This window comes from Zootoca vivipara, chromosome 2 (assembly GCF_965207765.1).
Source record: "Zootoca vivipara chromosome 2, rZooViv2.hap1.1, whole genome shotgun sequence".
NCBI classification, from domain to species: domain Eukaryota; kingdom Metazoa; phylum Chordata; class Lepidosauria; order Squamata; family Lacertidae; genus Zootoca; species Zootoca vivipara.
In genome coordinates, this window is record NC_142584.1 from 45,454,838 (window position 1) to 45,480,597 (window position 25,760).

Consider the following 25,760-nt stretch of genomic DNA (forward strand, 5'->3'; position numbering starts at 1 on the left):
CTTAATTGTCTGCTTCCTGGGCTGAACCTTAGGCCCTTGTATGCAAAATATCCTGATCAAAACATCCCCTTTTAAACTTCCTATGAGCAACTTCCTGAACAAAACATCCATTTGTGCTTTTAACTTTACTGTGAACTTTTGCCCCCCTGTGCTGGAGAGCCTTTGAAATCAAAAACCATTTTACAACCCAAGTTTTACAACCAAAACCTAAACTTAAAATGATTGAAAATCCTCTTTCCTTCGCATGTACCATTTTAAGTGTGACATCTCTAGATATTTCAGTAAACATATTTGTGTGCAATGGGCATTAGGAATCAGATCACAGTTACTGTGCTTTTTCTATAAAAGGAGCTTTGCTAGGACAAATGCTCACTGAAAGTTAATAAACAGAATACATACAGTTTCTGTACCACCAGAAACACAATCGGGTAAAATGTACACTAAGAATCATTACTCATGTCAAACATCCCTCAGGTCAGTTTTGAAGAGGGAAGCTTGTGAACATATGAACTTGGCATACAAGGGCCTAAGGTTCAGCCCAGGAAGCAGACAATTAAGGGGAAATAGAACATATGAAACTTTAAATGTACATTGCAGCCAAGAACTAAATTTCTATACCGGTACTGTCCATCCAAGGATCACAAAGACATAATACAGTAAACAAAGGCAATACCTGTGCCCACAGTTTGGAAATCCTGCGTTTACTTGTTTATATAATTTATAGTTAATTCTTTCTGCTTAAGAAGCACCCATAATTTCACTTGTTTGATACCTTTTTACCCAAAATCTCACATACAGCTCAAGGTGCTTGAGAAATAAAATGACAGAATGTAACACAACAAACTTCTAGAAAAATTATTCAACCGCTGACTGCTTATAAAAATAGCAGCCATGAACTGAAGGCTTTAAAATAAGGAGACTTGGTGTGGTGTAGCCTACCACTTGCCTTGCTTGTCCTGGCAGGGCACTGCACCACACCAAGTCTCCTGTCTGCATCCTTCAGTAGTAACAGCTGATATACAATGGACCATTTCAGAAGTAAGACTAAACCATCCTTTCCAACCTGGTGACTTCTGGAAGTTTTGGACTACAGCTCCCATAAGCCTCAGGCAGCACAGGTTTGCCCAAAAATTTGGAGGGCACCGTCCATGCATTCAGCAGTTGTGTAAAGCAGTTGTATGCACATACATTGTGTGAGTGGGGGAGGAATTCCAAATGTCATACTTAGCAGGGGTTCGGCAAGGTCTCCTCTCATGTGGAGATGCTCTATGAGTCTTCTAGTATGTTGCCCATGCATATAGATAACAGGGAAGCGTTTCTACTGAAAACACTTTTACTGCAGGTAGCAGTGGCAGTAGGCATGACGAGCTTCTGCAGCCTCTCCCCCTGCATTATTTCAACTTTCCCTGTATTGTGATTAGTTTAGTTCCACACAGGTTTCCAAGCATTTAGCCACTGCTCCTGAAGTTTTATCTATACAAGTCTTCTCCCAACCTTCTTATGTAGCTACATGCTTAAAAAAGGCCTTTGAGGTTCTCAGAAACAAGTATTAGTTCTAATTATTTCTGCAGTAAATGTGCCAGAGTGATTTTTAAATTGCAAGAAAAATGGCAATATTTGAAACTGAAATATTCACTTACAAAAAAAAAATCAAAGTATTTGCTCAGACTGGTAAGTTGAAAGTGACTTTTTATTTATTTCAGTTCTTTTTATTTGGAAGCACCCCTTAATCCTGTTTTAAGCGATGCTTCATTAAAGCTAATTTTTTACTTGTGTGGCATTAGCTACCAGATGGAGAAGCAATATTTTAACTGCAAAATAAGCTTTGAGAACACCATCTGTGAGAGATCCATGTAGTAAACAAGTCTGGCTTTTATATTATCATTGAAAATCTACTTTTTTCATAAACCTGTTTTCAACATGAAGCCCAAGATGTGGCCTATATGACTGAATGTGCCTCAACTCCTAGCTCATGACACATTTTGCTTTTTTATGCAAGCAAAACCAGAGAGAATGAAGAGGGGTTGAGCAATGTCAAAAAAATAAACAAAATTGTTTCTTCATTTTTTTTGCTTCATAGTATTGAGTGAGGAAAGAAATTATGGCTCTCTCCCAGTACAAGATGCTTAAACTGCATCAGGAGCATGCGAAAGCAAGCAGACTAATTTAATCAGCTTTTAAAGTCATCAGGTGTTCCTTCCAATGATGGCTTAAGTGGGTACTGCTTATCACAGTAAGACTGTTTTCGCTGGTAGTGAATGTAATGTGTGTGCTGGCCTTTGCGTAAGTTCTTTGCCACATTATATGGGAACAGAACTGGGTTGACTTACTTGAAGGGAGATGTTTGCTTGAGGGCGGATTTTGGCTTGTGGAAGTTCAACGTAGGAATCCTTTCCAACAAAATTGACGGTAATTAGTTTCTCACACTTCTGGCCAGCAAAACCAGCCAGGCAACGACAGACGGGTTCCTGGTGCACTACAATGCACTGCGCTCCGTTTTGGCATTCATAGTAGTCACAAGGGCTTGTCTGGAGCAGAACCATCGGCGGAGGATTTTCACAGAAAAGCCCACTTAAAAAATAAGAAAGTAAGAATGTTATTCTAAACCCACCAGCCTCAGGCAAAAGTTTAAATATATGAAGTTCAAATCTAAATGTGTCGTTGTCAACTCCTGCTGCTCTAGAGTGTACAAAAGTAACAAATACTGGGCCAAAACCAAAGAAACATTTCCAGCTCTTCTGTTGATTTTTTAGGTGATCCTGTGAGTACATAATGGACAGCCCTGTGGAAAGGATAAGTATATATGTTCACAAGAGCACTTTATAAAACCATATGAGCAGGAAATATTACATATCAATTACTTCTATCCTACACCCCCAGTGGAAAATCACCAGTGCCAGATACATTGCTGATGGGGGTGGGGTGGAAATCAGGCTATAAAACACTCATTTAAATTAATATTTAAATCAAAATGTATGACTGAATTATTTGACTGCTAAATATGCAGATAGATATTCATGTGACATTTGGAAAGGAAAACACCACCAACCTTTCAAAACTATACCATTCACTTCATTAAGTTTTTTTAAATGAAACAATATATCAGGCACTTGTAAAATTGCAGCAAGGTGGTTTTGAAAGCAAGGCACACCGTAGTCTCTTATAAAAGTTTTGAAAATAAATATTTGTAATCATGTTCCTTGCAATTACCATCCTTCCTTTTCTAATGAAGTTTCAACTTGTTTTTAATTCGTTATTCCTCTGTCTGTCCATTCTGTGCACATTCCGACTAAAATAGAAACCGATTGGAATTCAAGTCTTTTCAGTGACATCTGCTCCTCTTTTCAGGAGTGGTTTTACTAATAAGAAAAATGTATTCTCTCTTAGGTCACACTTACAGTTAGTGTCTAGTTTTATTGAGCCACAGTCATGCTGCTTACAAGGTAGCTATGTGGGGCTGCTTTCTATCACTAGCCGTGAAACAGACATGTAAAGATGTTCATGGTTTGTCCTAAATGGTTGGTCCTAAATGAAAAGTGAAAATGAAAAGTCCTAAATGAAAGTGAGGCACATCTAAGAAAACAGTTATGTGAAAAATAGTTTTCAGATGTCAGCCACACCGTAAGACTGGGTCAGAATGTGAAGAAGTGGTTCTAGATTACTTTTGAGCAATATTTGCATTGTTTTGTTTTTCCCTGTAGTGCCTGCAAGTCTTCTCATTTGTTTTAATCCCCCCACCCAATACAATTTGCTTTCCCTTGTGGGATAGGGCCAATGACAAGACACTTCACTGAAAAATAAATACACAATCACCAGGGGGAAGACGTGCAAAGAGCTACTGTGACCTTTCGACAACAGACTACTTCATTGTCTGACTCTGATCAGAATGCTGATATTGCATGCCCATGAAGCCAGCTGTGCTTGCCCATAGTTCTCAAATGCTGCCAGCTAGCACATTAGGCAGGCACAAAGGTGGCAAGGAGCTGTATCACTGACCCTTGGCAATGAGCTGTATGAGCATGTTCCTGAAAAAAACTGAGAAGCAAGCGAGGTTGCCTGGACAAGAGGATCATGCCTCCTCAAGCCTGGACAGGCTGCATGTGCTGCTCTTAACAAGGAAGCCACTCTGAGGACCCCTTCCTGTTAGCAGCAGCAGCAGCAGCAGCAGCAGCAGCAGCAGCAGCAGCAGCAGCAGCAGCAGCTTTTCCTGTTGGAGACCTTAGCAGATTCCCTCTGCAGGCAAAGCAGGAGCTGAAATGATGAGCCAGGGCGTGCTCCAGGTGTTGTGGGAGGAAACCAACACCTGATAGGTGATTTCTGCACCCCTCCCTGGGCCTGTACTCCTGGTGGGGGCCAGTTTCACCAACCCTTAGGTATGCCTCTAAGCCGGCAAGGTAGCTAAGCTGAGACAGTGAGGAAGATTTATTTATTTCTTTTTCTGCTGGTTGTCCCAAAGGTCTTCTTTATAACAGCTTTCCAAAACCAACCAAACTATTTGCATAACATAATGAGTGTATTATTAACATGAAAGTCACACCATAGCACACAGAAAGTGTAAAATAGATCATGGTGCATGCCCTTTTTCCAAAGACATTGTATATCCTTTCCAATTAAGAGGTTTATTCTGTCATTGTTGCAGAAAAGCCCCTTTGATGGATTTGGAGTAAAAGCAAGAAGCTACAAGCAAATGTATGATATAAAAAAAAACTCCTCACAGTTTAAGAAAAGAAAATGTGTGTGAAGATAATGCCACAACTTCTCTGCACTAAGCAAAGGAGAGCAAAACAAACAAACAAACAAACAAAAAACCCACGACAAATCTATGCATGTTTACTCAGAAGTAAGACCACACTATTTAATGGGGCTGACTCCCAGATTGATTGTGTTTTTTTTTACAGGTAGGTAGCCGTGTTGGTCTGGTGTAGTCGGGAAAGGAAAAAAATTCTTCCAGTAGCACCTTAGAGACCAACTAAGTTTGTCATTGGTATGAGCTTTCGTGTGCATGCACACTTCTTCAGATACATGTTTTTTTAAAAAAACATTGAGTGGAACAATACATCCTAAAATATCCAGACAATATCCAGACAAAGGTAACAACAGACTGTGCACTGAATGTGCAGGCTTTTTCAAATAGCATTAGCTTGAAGGGCTGGAATCCCTCAATGGCTTCAATGGAGGATTTCCTCACAATGCAAATAGCATCTTCAGAGGAAGGATTTTCCTCAGCATCAAAGCAGGAGAGGAAAGGGTTATGTTTCCCCTCTGTGCATGATGCAACCCTGGTGATCTATCTTCTAGCTAATGTTATGCATTTCAGGGGGACGGAGGATTGCACATTAAATCCAAAAACTGCATTTAATCTCACAACTTTTCTGGCCCTGTGTCTCTTGTTTTTTGAGACAGTTGAGACAGAGAAGGAAAGATAGATGGAACTGTGGCTAATGCACCTTCTCATCTAGCAAATTCTTATTGTGAAAAATGACAGTTGACTCTCCTAGGCTTAAAGTGATGTGTAGGAGGAGCTGGGCGTTTAAAACTTACATGCAAAGGTATTTCTTTCTTGTTGCTTAAGTCACATTCTAGCATCTATGAATCAGTAGCAAGCACAGGTTTTGCCAACCTTTCTTGACTGCAACTCTATAAACTATGAAATAGCTTATTAGTGTGAGCACTTCTGAAATAAATAACATGGCCACTTTCTCCCAGATATTGACTCTATGTTATTTTCCCCCTTAACTTTTGTATGAACTCTCTTTAGAATTCATGAACCCCTGGTAAGTAGTCTGCCTTATTAAACCTTCCCTTTAGTAGTCCACCTATTTTTCTGATAGATGTCACTCTAGAGGGGAAACATACATTACAACTGCTGAGCTTTGTATAATGCATGTTGTTTTATTTCTTTGTTACATAGCTATTTCAGAAGTTCTCCCGCTGTGACAATTTACAGCAAGGAGTTTCTGCAGCAATCCTTTAAGTAAGCAGGGATCATACCAAACTGTACAACCTAAGTCTGCAACCACAGGCACTTCATTCAAGTTGGAACCAGATGTCAGGTTCACAAAAGTACCCTGAAAAAGAATTGTGACATTGGCAACAGCTGCAACAGCCTCAAAGCCAGCCTACAAGGGTGGTGAGACTGCAGTTTCACAGCATCTTCATGTTGGTATGATGTCACTAAGTCTTCAGCAAACTGCAGTCTGTTAGCTTTTTTTTTTACAGCACTTTTTTTGGGCTACTCCATGAAAATTTAGGCCACAGTCCTAAACACACTTACTTGGGAGTGGGCCACGTTGAACTTAGCAAAATCAAAAATATACTCATGCCAACTGACATACAACAGTGTTTCCTGGGGGAACAAGCTTAATAAATTCATTGATATATTTCATATAAATTATTATTATTATTATTATTATTATTATTATATAGGTTTACAAATAACATGTATAATGAGGTCAGGATGAATTTTTGTGGTGTGTAAAAAATAAGCAGAAAAGGTTGCTGAAAACATTACATCACCTTCCTGTATCATGATAATGATGATTTATTAAATTTATATACCACCCTTCATCCAAAGATCACAGGGTGGTTTAAAACAAAAAACCAGAGAGTACACAAGATAATAACAAAAATAAATAAATAACACACCCCAACACATGAAGCTAGGTCAAACTTGCCCAGGCTTGCACCCCAGGGAGGTCACCTCGGTGCTGCTAACCTTTCAGTTTGACTTCACCCCTGGATGCGCAATCCATTGTCTCTCAAGACAGGTGGATCCCAATCATCATCATTCTGGGCTGTGAGTGCCTGTATGCTCCTCATGCTATGTTATGTCCGCACCAGTGGATGCCCCAAAGCTACAAATCACATAAACTGCTTTTTTGAAGAAGTAATTGAGTCAAAATATAATCAATAAGGGTTTATGTATGATTGTCCACTGCTACCCATGAAACGTCAAAACAATTGGATTGAACATATATATTAGAAGTTTTATGGAGGGAAATATGGTGAAAGGGTTGGAAAGGGTTTTCCCCCTTTATTTTTTTTAAAAAATTAGTGTTACAGGGGTATACTGTAATGCTAAAACACTCCATTTAAACAACATTATGCTTTTTAAAACAACAACAACAATAGATTGGAAGTGTTGAATTGAGGTTATGTGGGTTATGTGGGTGCACCAGCAAATATGCCAAGTGTATTCCAACACTGTATCCTCACAGCTCCAACTTCACCATCACTCTACCATGCCCTATTCTGATAAGTGGCAACAAAGCTGCTGTTGGAAGGACAGGACTCTGGCATCTTCCCATCGCATTGTAGTTAAAGGGTAAAGTGACCCCTGACCATTTGGTCCAGTCGCGGACAACTCTGGGGTAGCGGCGCTCATCTCACTGAGTACAGCTTCCGGGTCATGTGGCCAGCATGTCAAAGCTGCTTCTGGCGAACCAGAGCAGCGCACGGAAATGCCATTTACCTTCCTGCCGGGGCAGTACCTATTTATCTACTTGCACTTTGACGTGCTTTCGAACTGCTAGGTTGGCAGGAGCAGGGACCGAGCAATGGGAGCTCACCCCGTCGTGGGGATTTGAGCCCCCGACCTTCTGATTGGCATTGTAGTTACACTTTCATTAAACCAGTATTTCACAAACATTAAAAAAAAACAAAAAAACACCCCACTATAGATGGGAAAGTGTTTAGTTTGTTTAAACTTGCTTAAACAAAATTAACAGGGCAATAAAATGGTGCTCACCACAAAGTTTATAGGAAATGTGTGTTGAGCTGTGATACACCCCCCTGCCTGATATGCCACTGCCCATGTCAAAATTTAATCTCTTAATACTGATACTTATTCATCCTTCTAAAAAAAAAAAGTGAAACTGTCTGTTTCAAATAGATGTGGACATCAGTGTGAGTGAATCATGAATGGTGATTTCACACAAAATGCCTAGCTGGAAGTAGCCTGGTACACACATCATTCAGTGTTTTAGCTAAATTGGCTGAAGTTTATTACATTCATCCTAATTTCCATTCCCATAGGCCACCATAAGCAATCCTTCTTTTTCATTGGCACTTAAGACTTTCAAATAACTACACAGCTAATGCCCAAGGCATGTACCACTGCTCTCTTTTGTAAATGAATTGAAATTGATTTTACATGCACGCACATCAGAGAACTCAACTTTGTGGCGCTCACAGTGTTTGCCATTGCTGTCTTTAAAATAATAAAAAGGGATTCGAAATCCCCAGCAGAGCAGCCTGCTATGAAAATACAGAAGGCAAAGTTCGTGTAAAGAATAATAAGTAGAAGTATTTTGTTACCAGAATTTTAAACTTCATTTTAAACTCCCATGCCTAAAGCGTAAAGAGTTCACTACAGAAGAGTTCAGTCTCCATTGCTCTAAATGTAAGATACAGCTGCAAAGAACAATAAACTGGTTTGTCATTATGAGAACAAGCCCTTTGGGCTGGCATCCTCCTCCACTGCTCCTCTTTCCTCCTCCGGTATGGCCACAAGGAGATGGAAAGATTTCACTTCTGATTTCAGTTAACCACAGTTTAGCATTACATCTGTGCCCTAAACTGTGCTTAATCTTATGATTTGTTGAAACAAGATAATTTCATAAAATGAAAGCGGAAGTGAAAGCTTCCAAATGCCTTCTGAGAGTCATGCTGAAGGAGCATTGAAGAGGAAGCATACATACAGTGTTGTATTTATGGCGTTTGCAGAAGAGATTTGCCGCTGTCCCTTTCAATAATAAACTATACACAAGTGCTACCCCTCCCATTTCACTTTCTCTCAGGAGAATCTGTTGTGATGTTGTGTCACCTCCCCTTTCACAACAGGGGCGCTGTCCTTGGCTGTTGTGATGAATTTGCTTCTCCCTTCCCACTGCTGGCCCATGAGCCCACCACGGTGACCATTGGCTCCAGGGCCTGGGATGAGCTTTTATGGGAGGCTTTTTTGTTTGGCAAGGTGAGGAACACCACAGGTGAACTGGGAGTGACAGAAAGGGATAAAAATGGAAAATGGACAACTGCAAATCTTATTATATAAGGCGAACGCATGAGCACTGAGGACAGCATAAAATACTCAAGCTATTAAAAGTATAGTTTATCTATGTTCTATATAAATTCCATATGCATCTTTATTGTAAAAACTTCAAATGATGAAGTTCCTCTACTGCTTTTGTTCCTGATGTTTTTAGAGAATGTCACACTTCCTTTCTATTTGACTAACTTATTTATATTTTTGGAAAATTCTGGTTTTTATTGCAAGTGGCTTTGAATCTTTACCAGAAAGGCAGGATATAAATTCTGAAAACAAACATACGAAACATTTATCGTGTGAAGTCTCTAGACTGTCACAGGCACTGTGCTCCCACTACATTGGTTCCTAAAAACTATGTCCCCCAAACCATCTGTTTTTTGGGTGGCATGTTACTTTTAAGCATGGTACGTTTCCAGCAACATACTTTAAAATAATGTGCCACCAACAAATAGACACTTTTAGGAACATAGGTGATTTAGGAACTTAGACAAATCTATCCATTAGCCTTTTTCTGTACAACTAGCATAAAGTCAAAGATTTAAGGAGAGGATAGAACAGGAAGGGTGAACAAAGAAATTCATTTCCTTATCTTATCTTTTGTAGGCATTGAGCTTTTGAAAGCATAGCATTACATCACTTTAAGAATCAATACCTGCTCTTCAGAATGCTAAAAGCAGAGTAATGCAACAGGAGTATGGTAAGAACAAAAGAAAAGAGGCAATGAAATCGGGAAAACAGTAAATTGCTGTAGACTCAATGACCAGAAAAAAGGTTCACAAATGCTCCTGCATTTCTATTTTATCATAGCTCTTTTTCCCATGTGTGACTGCTCTCTTGCTGTGAATGTGTTCTCAAATACAGAAAATATTTGACTGGAAGGAAGCAATATCTAACCCTCCAGGCAATGATTACTGAACTCATTTGGTGAAGTGTCCTTATCTTTGACATACAGTGAAATTTCAGAAGAGTGGCCTATTGACAGCTGTCAGAACTAAATTTGAAAATTATCAAGACAGAGCTACAGAAATCCTGTACACCAAATGCCTTACATTTCTTGTGAATATAGTTTAATGGTGGAGCAACTGAATGTGCTTCCTTCACAACTTTCTGCTTAATACACAGTGGTCTCTGATAGGGATAGAAATGTTTGGGACAAGTCTTCTGCACATGGTCTCTTTGTACATTCAAAATGAATGGCTAAACTGGGCTACAATCTGAACTTCTACTTTGCAGTCAAAGGGGCTGTACGCTGCACGATTACCAGGCCCTTAACTGTTAGGAAGTCAACCCCTGCTACTCGTTTGAACAGTTTTTAAAATTAACATTGAGGGGGATTTTACAAAAAAACAAAAGCACCAAACAAATGTTCAAATCAGATAAGCATGCAAGATGCTGGAATAGGAGGATAGAGAACCTGCCTGAAGTAAAGATGCAAGGTGAATTATTGATAAAGATGCATTTCCACGGGGTGTATTCAACCAAGTCACTTAGAGCAGATCCACTGGAATTAATGTCATGACTAGCTTAGGTCCATTAATTTCAACGAGTCTACTCTGAGTAAAACTTAGTTAACTACAAGTCTAAGAATTTTATTACTCTAAGTTGCTTTGATACTCTTTTGAAGAAAGTACAACAGAGCGAAGAGGAAATCAAAGATAAGTTCATGGTTTAATAAACTGTTGTTGTTGTTGTTTAGTCGTTTAGTCGTGTCCAACTCTTCGTGACCCCATGGACCATAGCACGCCAGGCACTCCTGTCTTGCACTGCCTCCCGCAATTTGGTCAAACTCATGTTCGTAGCTTCGAGAACACTGTCCAACCATCTTGTCCTCTGTCGTCCCCTTCTCCTAGTGCCCTCAATCTTTCCCAACATCAGGGTCTTTTCCAAGGATTCTTCTCTTCTCATGAGGTGGCCAAAGTATTGAAGCCTCAGCTTCACGATCTGTCCTTCCAGGGAGCACTCAGGGCTGATTTCCTTAAGAATGGATAGGTTTGATCTTCTTGCAGTCCATGGGACTCTCAAGAGTCTCCTCCAGCACCATAATTCAAAAGCATCAATTCTTCGGCGATCAGCCTTCTTTATGGTCCAGCTCTCACTTCCATACATCACTACTGGGAAAACCATAGCTTTAACTATACGGACCTTTGTCGGCAAGGTGATGTCTCTGCTTTTTAAGATGCTGTCTAGGTTTGTCATTGCTTTTCTCCCAAGAAGCAGGCGTCTTTTAATTTCGTGACTGCTGTCACCATCTGCAGTGATCAAGGAGCCCAAGAAAGTAAAATCTCTCACTGCCTCCATTTCTTCCCCTTCTATTTGCCAGGAGGTGATGGGACCGGTGGCCATGATCTTGGTTTTTTTGATGTTGAGCTTCAGACCATATTTTGCGCTCTCCTCTTTCACCCTCATTAAAAGGTTCTTTAATTCCTCCTAACCAGGGTATTTATATATATATGTGTGTGTGTGTGTGTCTGCCCTACCAGGCCTCAGATAATGGGAATAAATTATTATTATGCTGATATGCAATGGAAGGTAGTTCCAAATGGAAGTGCTGACACATTAAAGACCCCATTCCAACATCATGCAGAACGAATCTCCTGATAGGATGGTATCTGCAGGAAGCTCTCTCCTGCAGAACACAGTGATCGACTGGGTATGTAGTGGGCAGTGTCTGGAAGTAACAGCGTGCATGCTTAAAATGGCTTTGTCATACAGGTGGACTACTAGATGTTGTGCAAATAGCTTCTTAGCCATTAAAAATAGTTCCATGAGCCTGTACATTCCAATGTCAGAGTATTATCTGGAGGGAGCCCATGCCACTTTGCTTACCTGAATCCTTGAGGACAAATGCAGGTGTACCCATTGGCAGCATCTACACACAATGCACCATGGCGGCATTTGTGTCCCGCACAGTCATCTTCATCAATTTCACAATGTTTTCCACTGTAGCCAGGCAAGCATTCACATCTGTAACAAGATCAATTGGTGAATCCATAAGCATAAATCAGTGTTCAATTATATCAACAAAAGTACAGTGGACGCTCAAGTTGTGAATGTGATCTGTGTGGGAGGCATGTCCGCAACTCGCAGCATTCGGAACCCATGTGCAATCTGGCACTTCTGCGCATGTGTGCACGCCGAAACCCAGAAGTAACCTGTTTTTGCAGCCCATAAAATGAGGCTGGGTGGGTACAAATATTGACTTGAATCTTGAGAAGTGCCAATGGAGGGGAATGTCAGAAGATGACTGTCACAACAACACCTGTCAGCCCTTAATCTCCCCAAGCTGCTCCTGAAGGTCAGGGAACCTTCTGGAATTGGGTGGACTGTGTTGAGGACTTGCAGGTTGACAGAGAATCGCATCACAGCCCAAAAGATCCCCCAATTTCTATTTTAAAGTGACCAAAACATTATAGTGTAAACATTCTTAGTTAAAGCCATTGTAACTAACTGAAGTTAAACTGTATTCTTTAATAAGTAACCATACATACTAACATCACTGTTTATAGTAATAACCATTTTAAGTTAGTTCTTGAATCTTGATCATTTAAAGCAGGTCTCACAAATGGTGAAAACATTTAGATAAACTTCATAATTCCCTCAAGTTAGTGTATAGTGAAGCATTGTATCTTATGGAAGTGACAATCATGACAATCACTTGAGTTTTCTTAATAAGTCTGCATTTGAACTGTAATAATAATGAAAAGAAGCAATAAATATTTGTTTCACAGATCTTAATATGAAGATAAAAGAACAAGTTGACACCATTTCACCACCTTTAGATGGCAACTCATTTCTAGAAAGCGGATTGGAGGAACCAAAGTAACAGCAAACATAAGCTATTATATATTTATTACTGTTGTTAAGTTGCTTGTATTAAAGTTGTGTCAGCATTTCCATTATATACCCTATTTTCCGAGGTTTATTACTCAACCATAAAAAATGTGCTCTAGGCTGAGACTTGGCATTCAAGGTCTCAGGCCAGGGGGAGCAAATCTCTCTGGAAATCTAGGCAGTCTCTCAAAATTTTAGACACTATGCTTTGGACTGGCTTGAATGTATTTCAGCCTATAAACCACATTTCAAACCTCCCAGCTGGATGTTGCTGTACAGCTGGAAAATAATAAGCATATCATTCAAACCAGAACAAAAGAGAAACATCCATTACTTCCCCAGTTTAGCATATGTTACATATTTTGGAGATTGTACTTTCGTATACCTCTGAACTCTGGATGTCAACAGCTTATTTAATTCTAATGCTAGCCTCTTTACTTCTAGATTTCCTCCTGCACTGCAACAACAACAAAACAGACTGGTGCAGAAAGCTGGAAAGAGAGGTGTATTAAGATTAAGAGGAAATATGTGGGATAACTTCATGTCACCTTACTACTACATGGTTGTATTTAGTGGCCACAGGAAGAGACAGAGACTAGACACTCTATAGATATGGAAATTGATTCATCTTATATTTCATGGGTGTTTAAATAGTACCCAGGGGAAACAGATTTCTAGTCTTTCAATGTATCTTGATTACTAATTTCTAAATTTGTAGTTTGCATCTGTATGTTATACACATGAAGTCAGTTTTATGTACTTCCATTCCTGTAGGCCAAAGCAAGTTAAGACCCTACATATTTCAGAGTCAGACTTGTTTTATATGCAGACACCGTAAGCATTTGAAGCTGTATGAATTGTGTTCACTTTCACAGGATAAGTTGTAATCAGGGTAGGGTGGTCATGTTCCCTATTTGAAGGACCATTGGGTCAAAGTCTGGTTTAAAGATAAAGAACCACTTGAAGGAAGAGCAAGGGCTTGAAGTTGCCTCTCAACAGTTAGAACCTGGACAGCTGCAGGCTGACAGATATCACAGGTCACAGTTTCCACTACTATGGTGAGATGTAATATATTTCTGATTATCAAAATTATTTCTAAACTTGCATCTATACATACAAATAAAAATCAGTAGGTGCTAATTTTATGCAAATTGATGGCCTAATCTGTCCTTCTTTTTGAATATGCCAGATGAAATGATACAAAGGATCATATCCACTCTCATGTGTTTTAGCTTTCAAATCCTGGACCTTGAGGGCTGGTACCTTCCTTATTCCCTATACTTCTGAGGCATCTGACTAGAGGAGAAAATTACAGGAATTTTAGGTCAACCAAACCATATCTTCTACCGCCTCTATTCATAGCTGCCAAGTTTCCCCTTTTCTCGCGAGGAAGCCTATTCAGCATAAAGGAATTTCCCTTAAAAAAGGGAGAACTTGGCAGCTATGCCTCTATTGCTGTTATATTCCCTGTAATTTCAATTATTTTTTATTTTAATGTTATTGCAAGTCACCTTGGAATTTTTAAACTGGAAATGTGGGTTATAATTTTAAATAAGGAAAGAATAAATAAAAATGAAATGAATAGCTGGGGAACATGTGTTAAAAAATCAGGTAACCTATAGGTTTTCAACAGCATGCAATTCTTCTTCTGCATTTTCTGAACTCAGCAGCCTTTGTGAAGGTGCTACCTGGAACTATTTGGTGGAACACTAAAACCTTCTGCTAAATCCTCCCTAAGGACCTGCCTTTTCAGCATGTCTGAGAGCACTTATCATTATTCACCATTTTCCTATGAATAGTGTATCCCTTTTCTCTCTCTTTTGGCTTACCTCACAATCTAATGATTTCATGCTCTTTTGACAAGTTTGTGCACCATCAGCTCTCCATTATAATCTCCATCCACAGCCTATATACCTGATCCTGCACTCATTCATATCACATAACATCTACAAAACATCAGAAATCCGGAACAATTGTCTGAAGGCACTAATTCAGAATTCTATTGCCGTTCAGAACAATAATTCTGTAATTAATCATCTCTGGAACAGAAAAAAGCAAGTTGGAGATCCGGGACTATTCGTTCTCAAAAATTTAGCAAATACAGTATATAGCAAAACAGTTCAGCAATGCTTCAGGCACACTGGCATGCAAACGGTATCCATCATAAGATGCTATGGGAGGAAATAGCAGCATTTAATCCTGTTGCTTTATTGATCCCTCTTGTCCTAATATAAAGTGATGTAATAATGAACGATGTGCAGGTCCCTATTCAAAGCTGCTATGGATCACTTTTATGATGTGTATTGGCTATCACAGTAATGATAGAACCACCACTTTTCGTGGAAGAGCAGTATTAAATCAGTGCTTTATTCTGTCAGGTAGTAATTCCAAGCTCCAGAATAATAAAGATTATTTATAACAATACTCTAATACGTACATTCTGGGCAATTGGAACAATAGGATTATTTCTGTGAGAGATGCGTTCAGTTAGTTAACTGTATATACTGCTCTGGACATTTTTACAGAGAATGACATAGAAATTCTTAAAATAAAAATGAGCAAATTGCAATTAATTATGCAGAGGGGGCAGTTCTACTTTAAACACCCCCATTCAATAACCACAGCCATGGAGACCAAAATACTACGGTAAAAGTGATTCAAAATATGTTCGTGCAGCCAAATACTTCAAATTATTGCTTTCACTTCCCCAGGTGTTCCCCCACCTTGTGTTACTGCTGAGTCTAAGTATTCCCCTCCCCCAAGTAACTACTAATTACAGTAGCAACAAATTACCAGATTTCCTTTATCTCCATAAATGGTGACCTCATGCTTTGTAGGGATAATAGAAACGGTAACATTTAACTTACCATTCTTTCTTCTCTTTGAAGACAATTATAGTTCAAGAATCTCTGTTAAGTGCTACTGTGGAATTCCAAAGCTAGTTTTTGTGACCTCACTTTAGAGTCTTGTGCCTTTGTTTTTGGAAATTCATTTCCATCTCTCCAGCTATATTTCAATCTAGATTACCTTCGGTTTACCTTTGATTCTATGCCTGCTATGCTCCTGTCGATACATCTTGTTCCAAAGCTAAGAATGCTGAATTTGCTATTTCTCCAGCTACCATGGTTCACCAAATGAGTACATGGCATGGTAAGTTATGCACGCTGCCCTCTAGTGCTCAAAGACAGGAAACACAGATATTTGTCTGTTACTTGCTCTCCTCCTCCTCCAGACCAATTTCCTGTTTTGACTCAGAGTAGGAATTAGTGTGTATTCCCAATTCTTCTACTCCTCCTCAGGCTTGTATAGCTTGTCATAAAATGGACTGGTCAAAAGGAGGAGGGAAACAAGGAATGGACAAACATATGTGTTATCTGACTTCTGAAACAAGATGGCGGCATTACCCACCACACCATGTGTTTAACACCTCTGAGAAACACCTCTCACGTGAGAGCAGTTCCATTTCCTGATGCTGTTCCTCAGCTGCATTCTGTCCGGAGAAAACAAAAAAGAGTGCTCTGACACAGAGCTTGAAAGTGCTGACTGGGCATGGAAAACGTGGACAAAAGTTAAGTGTGAATAAGTCCATAGACAGAGAGATTCGGTTGCTACAATCATATAAAAGGCAACAATGGCAGCACCAAGAGTGGTAAGGTGAGAATGACTGTAAAGGAGATTCCGTGTCAAATTAAAGTGTCAGGTTGAAGAGAGCAGGATCAAACTCCTCTTTCCACTTCATCCTCACATGTGGAATTCCATAGGCATTTCTCAAAAACAACACTCAAAGGAATTTTGTTAATTAGGATACATGCTCCCCCATGAGTTTACAACAGCCCATTCAGAAACTATCAATATGTGTTTGCTTACCTGTATTCTTTGTCAAAAGAGATACATTTGGAGTCATGTTTGCAAGGATTTAGCTCTGGGACACAATGGTTGATCACCTCATCACATAGCTCCCCTGGGGTAGAAACAAATTAAGAGGTCTTTTAAAACAAATCTGATGTGAGACATTGGTTGATTTTCTTGAACTATTGTGGAAAAAAGGTTTAGGGATAAAGGCCATTGAAGCATAACAGATTAATGCAAATGTCTGATGGTGCGTGGACTAAAGAAAAGTGAACCCACAAACTGTTGAACAAGCTGAATCTTGTGGCACAGCTTAAGGGCTTATCCACACTTACTGTTCCTCTGTGATTCCAGGCACGGTCCGCGCTCTAAAGCTCCATGTCAGAGTGATCTTTTCTTCCTCTTCAATGCTTCCCTTGTGAAATCCAATCTTTACCGCTGAACTGGAGCAAACAGCAATTTGGGGTTTCGGTGGATTGAGTTTTGCGCTATCTCAGCAGTAAAGAGTGGGTTTTTGTGGGGAAATGCTGGGGCAAAACAATGAGCTGTCAGACATGAACCTGGAAAGCCCAGACATGGAGGTGCAGAGCAAACATAAGCATGGATGAGCCTTTATTGTGGCATAAGCTTTTGTGGACAAGATGAAGAGGCATCTGATGAAGTGTTATCAGGCCACAATAAACCTGTTTGCCCAAGGTGCCACAAAAGTTGTTTTTGTTGCAATACACTACCACAGCTGCCCTCTGGATTTGGAGCAGCTCACTACCTTACACCAATAATGGTATCCATTTCAGTGAACAGGTTTTACAACAGGATAGAGTAATGTCACATGCACTGTTCCTTGCTTTGGCACAACATTAAGCTTTAACTGGTACTTGACCACATGACAAGGTCCCTGGATCCAACAGCAAAGAGAACTAGTGACTCATTTACTAACATGTGGAGTAACATTTTTGATGCAAAAATGTTTTGAACGAAGCACTAACTTTCATTTAGAGCCAGTTTTATTTTTCCTACAAGAATATTGTAAGTTTGTTCAACGTGGTAAAAATAGTCTATTTTGTAATGCTAAACAGATTGAAGACTTCATATGATTAATAAACATCTACTAAAAGAGTGCAGAACCTCCTGAACCCAAATAATATGCTGTCTTCTTGGTAATATGGCCCTCAAGGGCAAGGAATAGTTCAGCTGGTTTTAGTTATTACCTGTTCAGTCCAAGGTCTAGTTTTGTATTTTTAACTTCTAATAATGAACAGATCCACAATGTTCAAATCCAGCCCTATTTGGTTACACTTCAGTACCTTAGACTTGAGATATTGCCCATGAAGGACGCAAAACCCTTTTTGTATATGTAATATCTGGTTTATTAAACCCTTATAACATATTTGATCCAGAAGTCTCCTGAGCAGTTTGAGCCATAATGTAAAATTTCACAGATAAGTCCTATATATGTAGATACCCCAACATGCATTTCGAACACATAACTGTCTCTAAATAGCCACAAGGAAAAATTCCACTGGCAAAAATGAAGCTGTAAATATGCAAACAGATCAGAGTCGATTTCATATTTTGCTACATATTCAGCTTAATGACAAAATTCATTACTGGGGAAAAAAATCAAACAATAACATCCTACAATATTACTAGTGCTTATGGCTAAAGCACTGTACACTCACAAACCTGCTCTATGCGTCTGTTGAAAATGATGCCAAAAGGAATTGAACAAAGTTAGAACCACATGGGGTTCCCCTAACTATAAATAATTTATGGCACTCACCTTGCTTGAAGGGAGGGGAGCAGTGCTAACTCAAGTCAGATTCAGGGGAATGACCAAATGAGTATTCAAAAAGTATATGGTTGTGTATAGTTACAGCACAACTCAACCACTTTCATAACTTGCTGCTGGTTCCCAGCAGACACTCCAAAGTGCTAGGCCTATTGCTTATCAACCTGGGATTTTCTTACAAAAGAGGGGAAATCAGTTTGAGGTAGTACTGGAACAGTTATAAATCCAGCTGACACCTGTTCAGTTCTGCAGAGAATGCCAAACCAGAGAGTTTTATTTTCTAAATCAGGATAGTGCATATTATCTTGTGTACAGCACCGTTATGTTAGATGTTTTGGTAATAATAATAGTTTTAAGGATCTCACAACTGATTATGGAACTGATAACTTTGCTAAAGCTGAAATTGATTTTTTCTAGTACCAATGAGTTGTAGTAAATATCTTATATTTTGTCTGTTAGCCAAACATATGAAGCTTAATTTTATTCAACTAGTCATCCTTCACTAACAGACAGAACTTCTGTGTGAACTACAGGGTCATGACCAATCTCTCCTACATTTGAAATCTTCATTTAAAGAATAAAGAAGCAGGTTCAGATAAATAATTAAATTATATGCCATCAGTTTTACTCCACTGATATCATTTGTTCCCCGAGCCCACACCAGGCTGGAAATCATAAATCATAAATAATAAATTCAAGTGTAATTAAGAAACACTTCTATACAGTGGTACCTCGGGTTACAAACGCTTCAGGTTACAAACCCTTCAGGTTACAGACTCCGCTAACCCAGAAATAGTACCTCAGGTTAAGAACTTTGCTTCAGGATAAGAACAGAAATTGTGCTCTGACAGCATGGCAGCAGCAGGAGCCCCATTGGCTAAAGGTGCTTCAGGTTAAGAACAGTTTCAGGTTAAGATCGGACCTCCGGAATGAATTAAGTTCTTAACCAGAGGTACCACTGTACTCATTGATTCAATGAAGCTTCCTTCCAAGTGGGTAGAAGATTGTAGTCCATAGCTGTCAACCCTCCCGTTTTTGACGGGAAACCCCCGGATTTAAATCCGTTTCCCGCCGTGACCCCGGATTGTTAAATACCCCATAAATGTACCGGATTTCCAAGGAAGCAGCTCCTCTCCCTCCTTGCTGGCCAGGGAGGCTCCACTCAGCGCCCCCCCCCACGCAAGCGAGCAGCCAACCGCCGCCTGGTAAAACGCCTCGCTCGGCGGCTGGCTGCTCGCTCACTTGCCGAGTGCTGCTGAAAATTGCCTCTGCACATGCCTGGGCATGCGCAGAACTAATTTCTGGTGCTGCGCAGCTCTGCCCATGTCTGGGCACCAAAAGAAAATTGCTTCTGCGCATGTCTAGACATGCGCAGAAGCGATTTTCTGTGCCCAGACATGTGGACACGGGCAGCCAGCACCAGAAGTTGTTTCTGTGCATATCTAAACATGCACAGAAGCAATTTTCTTTTGGTGCCCAGACATGCGCAGAGCCGGCACTGGAAGTCACTTCTGCACATGTCCAGACATGCGCAGAAATGACTTCTGGTACCGCGCCGCTGGGTGAGTCTGCTGATCCCTTATTTTTCAATGCGGAAGTTGACAGCTATGTTGTAGTCTCAATGTTATATTTAGTAGCTAACTAATATACTTTTAGAAAATTGACTTTTAGCAAAAGTGAAGCAGTGCTACTTACTCCTCAAATTTGTCAAGCCCAAAAGTAATTTCTGAAATAAAATCTTAAGAATTTTGTATGTTCCCAGACCATATGCCTCTACAAGAAAGCTTTTTCCTGATATATAAAAGACATGAGCTACCTCTAGTTCCTTGCTCTCCTAAACTGCAAGACCTAAATCTGCCATTTTAATTATGCAATAAGCATGAAATCAAACCTTACTTCTATCATTTCCACAGTAACTGAGCTGCTTACCACATCGTCTACAATGTGCTTATCCCATCTCAACTTTTGCATGCAAACTAAAACATATAAGCTAGGATGTTTTAAACTATTATTATCACCTCTATTTTTTCATCATTATATTTTATTTGTAAAGCTTCCAAAATTACAAAATACTGTGTAATACGTTATTAAAAACAGAATTCTCTGCCTTTGGGGTAATTCTTTGCCTCTATGTATAGATACCATGTGTCATAAAAGATTTTTAATTGCATTGCTTGAAATAAAAAGTATATTTTTAGTACCATACCAAACTGAACAAGAAACCTAAAATGTAATTTACTTGACATATTTTCATATTTTGCATTTTTGAATGCAACAACAACAACCCACCCTTCACCCTAACATTCCAGAGCAGGTTACATTAAAACAGTTTAAAGTAGCTTAAATTTAGAATAATATATGTAACGAACTTTATCGTGCACTGGATTAATGTGTGAATGACATTCCTAGTTGCATACTAGGATCCTTTAGCGCTGCTTTGTCTTATTTTTTGTTAGTACAATTTAACTCATAAAATATAATAAATGAACAACTGGTTACTAAGGGGAAATCAAAGCATCAAGAACAGGAACTGGTATCTGAAGAAGTGTGCATGCACACGAAAGCTCATACCAAAATAAAAACTTAGTTGGTCTTTAAGGTGCTACTGAAGGAATTTTTTCATTTTACTTCGACCCAGACCAACACGGCTACCTACCTGTAATTGAAAGACAATTCAGGACTGCCAAAGCCATAGGGAATGAACAGGAAGAAACTACTTATCTACTTACATTTAAAAAGCAGCAAGGAGGAAGCTTCTAATGAAAGAAACAGCAGCCCTGAAAAGCCTCAACAGCAATCTGCAAATCTATAATGTCAGAATCTGGTTGCCACCAAATCCCTGTAAACTGGGATGGTGGTGTTAAGATGGATGTTGGAAACGAAAGTGCAAAAGTAAAAAAAGCAGGATGCTGATGTCTGTTTTGAATCCAGTGCTATGGCTATGGGAGAAGTCAGAAACTCTTGGAATGTAAAGCTGGAGAACCCTTCCCAGTAGACTCCGGTTGCATATGCAGTATGTGTAAATAAGCCATATATCATGAAGACACCAGAGTCTCCGTTGCGCCTCATTGTTTGTAAACATAGACTCTGGGTTAAAGCGAGCCTGCAACCCCTGGAATCTCACGCTGCTCAGATATTGGGGTGACATGTAACAATATGTTAATACTGACTCATCCTGACCTTCTATGACTCCAGGACTAAGGCAGCTAAAACAACAAGCTAGCATAGAAACAATCTTCCTGGAGCTGGCTTCATTTAATTTTTTTGCCAATTTACCACAATGGAATTACCACATCAGAATACATGCCATTTGTTTCATGCCACATTCAATGTTTTAAACCCATAATCTGAATCACATTGTTAACTTGTTCAGTGGAAGGGGAAACTACTGCGTGTACCAACGACTTTAAAAAAGCACACCAAATTTTCTTCCAATTTTAATAGCTGATTGGTTAAGGTAAAGCCAAATACCATGTGTTCTGTATTTCCAGTGCCTGAATATAGGACACTCCTTACATTTGTTTTTAATATTAATTATAATAAGAAATAGGACATGGAAAATATTTTCAGCTTTATTCAGAAACATCTTGTACAGAGCCCAAAGCTAGGGGGAAAATATATTGAAAGGCAACTCCCCTCCCCAAAAAGGCAGGAATAAAATGAGCATTATACAATTGGCTAACATTTGCAACCACCTAAAGAAAATAATAGGGACCCAGGTGGCGCTGTGGTTAAACCACTGAGCCTAGGGCTTGCTGATCAGAAGGTCAGCGGTTTGAATCCCTGTGACGGGGTGAGCTCCCGTTGCTTGGTCCCAGCTCCTGCCAACCTAGCAGTTTGAAAGCACGTCAAAATGCAAGTAGATAAATAGGAACCGCTACAGCGGGAAGGTAAACGGCGTTTCCATGTGCTGCTCTGGTTTGCCAGAAGCGGCTTTGTCATGCTGGCCACATGACCTGGAAGCTATACGCCGGCTCCCTCAGCCAATAATGCGAGATGAGCGCGCAACTCCAGAGTCGGTCACGACTGGACCTAATGGTCAGGGGTCCCTTTACCTTTACCTAAAGAAAATAATAGCATAAAGTTGAAAAACAGTAGGCACCACGTTCATATATTTACTTGGACTTCTGGAAGAAATATTTGGCAAGGTTTTTACCTTTAGCAATGTATATGCAGTGGGCGATGTTGCCATATAAAAGCATTAAAGCAACTCTGCTACATCACACCCAGAGTTCATGTAGTCCTGCAGCCCAAGGCAAGCAAAATGCTTCAGAGAAACCCACTACTGGGTTATGAAGCCAAAAATCATTATTTAGGGTACATTACTACTACCGTATATTATGATTTGTTTGTTACAGTGCAAAGTAAAGTGTGTGCCACTTCTAGGCACATAATCTTTCCAAGGTATTTCCGTAATCAAACGGGATCATAAAAAGTAACAAAACAAGAACAACTCGACACAGATTAAAAGATTAAGCAACAGAAGATGTGCTTTATGTCAAAAGCATTTTTATTGGTTTCATATTTAGTCACTAGGGATAAAATCTTGACCATGTTTAAGCCAAAAAGAGAAATTTTTGCAGTAATTTTAGCATCTATCTATCAAATGGCAATATACTCCAGAAGAAACATACAAACTGCCAGACCATTCTTAACTTTTAGGCATGAGAAACCAGCCATGCTTGTTCCTTGTAAGGATTACATACAGTAATTCCCTGAGAACTGAATTGGTACCACTTCAGATATTACTGGTGGTAAAATTGTTCAGATGTAATAGTTTTAAATAAGGTTGAAACAGTATTTGACCCTATTTTTCTTCAGCTGTGGGATCATGCTCAGCTGTAAAGGGAGGAGGCCTTCCTAGATTATGTGCAAAATTAACCTACACACTGCTTTTAAACAATGTAGGTTTCATATTTCTCTGAATAATACCTTACTTTCTCGAATTCTTCTCTTTTCCAAGCTAAATTATCCAACCTTTAGTGTGTTTCATCTAAATTCCAAGACACTTTTACAATCACTCTCTTCTGAAAAAAAATCAAATATACAACTATACAAAAAATATACCAATGAATTCAAAACTCTTTTGAGAGTCAGTACAGGAAATAGCTCTAAGCCAGGGGTCCCCAGACTTACCGCGCAGTGGGCCGGTGCCCGCCGCGCCGACTGCGCGGCGGGCCGGAGGGCATGGGAGTGCGTGCGCAGCGGGCCGGAGGGCGGGGGAGTGCGCGCCGTGCGCATGCGCACACGCACACGGGCGGGGGGAAAATAGCCGAAAATCGCTTGTGCGCATGCGTATGGGCCTCCCCCGACCCGGAAGTGCATCGGAAATGACCTCTTCTGGGTCGGGAGAGGCCCATACGCATGCGCAAAAAGGATTTTCGGCGATTTTTTGCCGATTTTTCTGATCGTCGCCGCGCCGCGCGCCGTAAGAGCGGGCAGCGGGGGTCGTCGCGGGCCGGATTGGGAGGCCGATTGGGCCGCATCCGGCCCGGGGGCCGTAGTTTGGGGACCCCTGCTCTAAGCTGCACACAAGTCACAACGCAGTAATAAAATTCTGTTTCCCTAGTATGATCAAAATAGATTTTCTTGAAATACAAAGCAATGATCTCTGAACCTAAATATTAATTCATTTCTGAGCAGCACACTTGAAATAATGAAGACAAGCATGCAAACAGGTAAACTAACCCCAGTGAGCTTTGTTATAGACCTAAGTGGAAGATGACTGAAAACCTTCCCCACAGACTGACTTTTTTGTGCCAAGAGCTTTAGATTTGAGCTATTCTGAGTAGAGACAGAAGTAACTCAATGAAATCCACTATCAACACTGAAATCCCACCCTAAGCCCCTGTTCAAAATTATTTCAAGCAATGTTGAGATGCAGTATCCCCATCCCACATCAATTGCTTGAAAACACCGTTTTGCTTATTTCAAGTTGAGAGGAAAGATGCTGTTTTGTCTGTGTCAATTTTCTATCCTTTATATATAGAAAGCAAAACTATAGTAAAAATAAATGGATAAAAAATAGAAAAGAACTACTGACTCAAAGCATCAGTTACTAACTTCTCCTCTTGGGGCTCCAGCAATTTAAAGGTTTCTGGCAGAAAGATGGTTAAAATTCCCCCCCCCCAGCCAACCATTTACAAAAGCATCCCAAAAGGGCCCCAAACAACATTTTAAGAGTTTGGGAAATTTTAGATTTACTTACCAAGCCGCTCAAACCTGATACTTATTAAATCCCATGATATGTAATACACTCCAGCTTACAAGGAGCCTTTCTCTAAGTGTCTGATGCTCAGAGAGTAGCAAGACCAGTTCACATTTTCATGGTTTATAAGTGTAGATATTTTCTTACCACTGTACAGTGAATATAAGCAGTTATGATTTGGTGGCTGCTTGTATTCTTAGATCCTTGGGCAAATACCTTATATATTTGCTTACCTGTATAATTAGGGAGGCAGAGGCAGGCATAATTGTTTACTCCATCCATACAAGTTGAGTTGTTCTCGCAATCATTATCTTCACAGTCATCTGGATTACTTTCACATTTTTCGCCCTCAAATCCAATAGGGCAGGAACAACTTTTAACAGAAGGGTAAACAAGACAGAAAAACTAATTTACATTTCAGACTGAAATAAGTTGGTAGCAGAAACAGCTCAAACTAGGTTTGCATGTGTTGACCACTAAAGGTCATCAGTATTGAACGAAGATGGTTGGCACCCATGAAAGTTCCCCAATATAAACTATTGAAAGAATCCAGCAATATCCAGCACTGAAGGTTCATAACCATATTTGAAAACCCAGCTATAAACCAGGCTTCAAAATTATTTGCTGGCTGTATGTCAGAAAGCCAATAACACGAGACTCTCTGGACTGGACAGAAAATAGGTAAAGCAGATATAAAAGGCCAGAGGTTCAGGAGGGAGGGGCAGAATTGCAGTGGGTGATGAGGTAAGTGAACAGGAAAAATGTGTCTGTTTTGCAAGCTGAATTGTAGGGGGGAAGAGCAGGAGGCAGGCAGTCTGTTTTATGCTGCAGAGAGAGTCAGTGTTTGGGCTCTCTGAATCGGAGGCTGCAGCAATGGAAGAAACAGGACCCCTTTGGAATGTAATGCTCTGCACTCTATCTAGGTTCAGCTTGTATATATGTGTAAATAAATCATAAAGACACAAAAGTCTCTGCTGTCCCTTATTGTACAAAAGAAAACACAGGCTCTGGTAAGTGTGGCTGGTACCCCTGGAATC

General features: G+C 39.9%; 1 protein-coding gene across 2 annotated transcripts in view; it reads right to left on the reverse strand.

Moving 5' to 3' along the window:
- The window catches only part of SLIT3 (slit guidance ligand 3), a 409,547-nt gene that overhangs the window by 25,488 nt on the left and 358,299 nt on the right, over positions 1-25,760 (reverse strand). For both annotated transcript variants that reach the window (XM_035105175.3, XM_035105174.3), the window contains exons 28-31: positions 24,957-25,096; positions 16,745-16,838; positions 11,873-12,010; positions 2,331-2,571 (exon numbers count right to left, since the gene is read on the reverse strand). In XM_035105175.3, the coding sequence (XP_034961066.1) occupies positions 2,331-2,571; positions 11,873-12,010; positions 16,745-16,838; positions 24,957-25,096 (613 nt within the window). The remainder of the gene's footprint in view (positions 1-2,330; positions 2,572-11,872; positions 12,011-16,744; positions 16,839-24,956; positions 25,097-25,760) is intronic.